Source organism: Vigna angularis, chromosome 10, assembly GCF_016808095.1.
Source record: "Vigna angularis cultivar LongXiaoDou No.4 chromosome 10, ASM1680809v1, whole genome shotgun sequence".
Taxonomy (NCBI): Eukaryota; Viridiplantae; Streptophyta; class Magnoliopsida; order Fabales; family Fabaceae; genus Vigna; species Vigna angularis.
Window position 1 is genome coordinate 29132050 of NC_068979.1, and position 4311 is coordinate 29136360.

The window sequence follows — 4311 nt, forward strand, 5'->3', positions numbered from 1 at the left end:
CAGACAGTAACATATTATTACCTAACTTTTAATGTTGATCTCGTGACATAATTATATGGTCTACATTTGTAATTTATACTATTCATCACAAGAAACGTTTCAGTTAAACATTTTCCAGAATACATTTCTAAATATGTAAATAAAAGTAAAAATACGTAGAATCACGTATCTGATATAGACCTTTTGACTTTAAAGAAAATTTAAATTGTGAGGAAATACGTACGTATGAAAGTATATCCTGGAACCCAAAATCGCGTAGCATCGACCGTCTTCTGATTTCATTTCTCTTTCATTTTCATTCTTCTGCACTCACCATTATATCTCTCTCTCCTCTCTCTCTCTCTCTCTCTCTCTCTCTCTCTCTCTCTTTCTCTCCTCTCTCTCGTTCAACAATGTATTCTTCACTCGACTCTTTCCTGTCCTTGATCTTCTTCTTCACCATTCTCTCCCTTACACATTCGTCAACCGAGTACCTCAAGCTACCGTTAATCCCTCGAACAACACTCTCCAACGTCTCCAACATCCTCGCCGCCGACCTCCACCGCATCTCCGGCCTCCGTACTTTGCCTCAGTCTCCGCTCACCTCCGGCGCCGCCATGGGCTCCGGGCAGTACTTTGCGGACCTCCGCATCGGATCCCCGCCGCAGCGCCTCCTCCTGGTAGCCGACACCGGCAGCGACCTTGTCTGGGTGAAATGCTCCGCCTGCCGTAACTGCTCCACCAAGCGACCCGGATCCGCATTCCTGCCCCGACATTCCAGAAGCTTCTCCTCCTACCACTGCTACGACTCGCCGTGTCGATTCGTCCCTCAGCCCACACCCACACACTGTAACAACCGCACCAAACTCCACACACCCTGCCGCTACGAATATTCCTACGCGGATGGGTCCACAACAACGGGCTTCTTCTCCAAGGAAACGACGACGTTCAACACCAGCTCCAACAAACAAGGGAAAATTAAAAACCTGGCATTCGGGTGCGGGTTTAAAACCTCTGGCCCCAGTGTAACAGGCTCCAGCTTCAACGGCGCGCAGGGCGTAATGGGACTGGGCCGCGGGCCCATTTCGTTTACTTCCCAACTTGGCCGCAAATTTGGTAACACCTTCTCTTACTGTCTTCTCGACTACACCCTATCCCCGGCCCCAAAAAGCTACCTTACAATCGGCGCCTCCTCAAACGACGTCATTTCGCGGAAGCTGTTCAGTTACACGCCTTTTGCCACTAACCCTCTGTCTCCCTCGTTTTATTACATCACCATCCAGAGTGTCTCCGTTGACGGCATTAGGTTACCGATAAACACTTCCGTTTGGGGGATCGATGACAACGGAAACGGAGGCACCGTCCTGGACTCCGGCACCACGATTTCTTTTCTAGCGGAGCCAGCTTATAGGCAGGTTTTGGCCGCCTTCCGGCGGCGCGTGAAGCTTCCTGCGGCGGAGGGAGCCACCGCGCTCGGGTTCGACCTTTGTGTTAACGTCTCCGGCATCACAAGGCCGAGGCTGCCGAAGCTGAGATTCTTCCTTGCCGGAAAATCGGTGCTGTCGCCACCGGCAGGGAATTATTTTATTGAGCCGGCGGATGGAGTAAAGTGTCTCGCGGTTCAGGCAGTTCGACCGGGTTCTGGATTTTCTGTGATTGGGAATTTGATGCAGCAAGGGTACTTGTTTGAGTTCGATTTGCACCGGTCGCGGATCGGGTTCTCGCGTCACGGATGTGCGGTTCGCTAAACATGAAAAAGTGAAACCGTAAAACGAACCGGGTTATTTATTTAAATGATACGGATTTGTTATTATTGCCACGTGTATTTTTTGGGGGCATTTGAGCTTGTTTGGATTGTTGCTGTCAACAATTTCGGTGGACGAACGTTATGATGATCTGTATTTTATTATATTTTATATTTTGGAAATTCTTTTTGGTTTATTTATATTTATCTGATATTTTTGTTGTGTAGCCTCTGGGAAAGAGAAAATGAAAAATTTTCCGATTGTAACGTCTTTTACGTAAAATTTTAATATTTTACTTTATTAAACATAAAACAATCAACATTTGTTTTCATTAATACTAGTTTTATATTTTCAATATAAATCCATAATAATTCGATAAAAACGATCATTTAACGGAGAGAATGAAATAATGTCGTTGAGACGTCCTTTATGTAGAAAATAAATATTTTAATTTATTTAAATTTAAAACCAATAAGAATTATGAATTGTTATTTATACTAACTTTTCGATTTAAATACATAAAATTTCAATATTAGAGACAATTTAGAAATACTTAAAATATTGAGTGTTGTTCTTATCGAAATTCTAACGGTAAATCTTTATGACCCATGTCATTTTTTAGAAGTGAATTTTAAGCCTAATTCAATTCTATAAAACGAATTTATAGGATGAGGTTTGCACTCGTATATAAACTATAAATTGTCCTTATCTCTAGTCCATGTGAGACTTTCAACATTTTATGTGAGGGTTGAAACAAAGACACTCAAGTAAGAATGTTACTTTCTAAGTTTAAAGAAATAAGAGGGTTTTGATTTTTTTTATTAAAAATGGATATAAGTATGTATTTTCGGATGAAATACATACTTTTTACTTATATAAAAAATTGTATTTATAAGGTTTTGGAACTTTATGATGTGTGATAAAAAGATAAAGAAGTGTATCTATAAGATTTTTGAGCTCTTTGACTCATGTGATAAAAAGAGATAGTACCAAAGTTGATATCAAATAATATTAATAAAATAACAATTTACAGTATATATAAGAATTAACAAAACAATCATAATAATGTGATATTTTATCTACATATCAAAATATTATGTAAATATATGATATTAAGGAATATCATAACGTAATCAAACTATTAAGATTTATTCATATACATATGAATATTTATACCAACAAATATGTTTTTGAATATTATGTAATCACCTTAGGTCAATAGTTGGGTCGAATATATATATAAGTCTCCCAAGCTCCAAAGTTTAATTTAACAAATAGGGAATAGTTGTTGTAATTGTAACCAACCCTTTGGTCGAGTTGTAACCAATGTAAGACACTGAGAAAAAAAAGCTAAATAATGAGGTGTTTGGATGTCATTTGAGTACATTAAAATAAAGAATTATAAAGATTCGATGGTTAGAGCACTTTGTTATAGGCTAACAGTCTTATGTTTAATTCATGTGCATGCATAAAATGTTTATTTATTTTTATTTTTCTTTCTTTCTAATAACCTTATGCATGGAATAAGCTTTGTTAGAAATGAAGTTCCTGGAAAAATACTAGAAGAACGGTTGAATAGTATTATAGGAAAACTTATTGCAAAGGAGATAATTTAATAGTTTTGTCGAGGATTGAAAAATTTACGTAAGTTGTTAAATGCTCCATTTCAAAATTTAGTTCAAACTATAAATTCTTTTAACAAATACTATTCAATCGTTTAAGTATGTTTGCTGTAGCGCTTTGATAAAACTAGTTCTTAATAAAAGGCATTTGATGACAAGAGTTTTTGTGGCGGTTAAAGTAATGTGCAACTATAGATTTGTAAAAAAACATTTAGAAATAATAAAGCAATAAACACACAATTGTTTTTATATTGGTTCATTCCACTGAACCAGTCCAATCTCCTCTAACACATTAAAGAGTTTCAATATAATCTTCAACAAGATTACAATTGATTATTCTCACCACTTCTGACATCCCTAATCACTTTAAGTAACCACCATTACTTTGACTAATATTGAGTTTCACCCACTCCTGGTCACTAGACAAAACCATCTAGCTACCATTTAACTTCACCAAGTTAAACGTCAGAGTTTTGTTAGCAAAATGATGCAGATGAAATTTTGATGATGTCCAAATCAAGTCAAGAGAAATCAAGATTCAAGATGTTATGAAGACTTGTATTGCTATGGAAAGCTTTTGTAATAATTGTAGTTTAGTATCTAGGACTTAGATTATTAGTGGTTTTATGTTTGCATTGAAAAATGATGTAAAAATGAACCAAGAAACAAAAATTTGTGCAGTGCTAATCGATTAGCAGGGGTATCTAATCGATTGTTCCAGAGACGAATGGAGAAGCACAGCAATGCAGACTAATCGATTAGCAGAGCAGACTAATCGATTAGCGTTAATCGATTAGCAGGGGCTGTTAATCGATTAACGTTAATCGATTAGCAGAGCAGACTAATCGATTAACACAGTGACCGTTTGAAAAACTAGCCGTTTTTAGAGCCGTTGGACTATCCGTTGGAGTGTTAATCGATTAACCACTGTAGCTAATCGATTTACACAGTCAGAAAGGCTGAAA

General features: G+C 37.5%; 1 protein-coding gene across 1 annotated transcript; it reads left to right on the forward strand.

Annotated features, from left to right (window-relative positions):
• The first annotated feature begins 259 nt into the window (after positions 1-259).
• Positions 260-2036, forward strand: LOC108335179 (aspartyl protease family protein 2). The gene has a single exon (XM_017571133.2). It carries the CDS (start codon positions 393-395, stop codon positions 1725-1727), a length of 1335 nt encoding a protein of 444 aa, XP_017426622.1. The 5' UTR covers positions 260-392; the 3' UTR covers positions 1728-2036.
• The last annotated feature ends 2275 nt before the right edge of the window (positions 2037-4311 follow it).

Excerpts from the sequence above, each read along its gene's own strand:
- LOC108335179 (XM_017571133.2), top strand. The coding sequence starts at position 393 with ATGTATTCTTCACTCGACTCTTTCCTGTCCTTGATCTTCTTCTTCACC.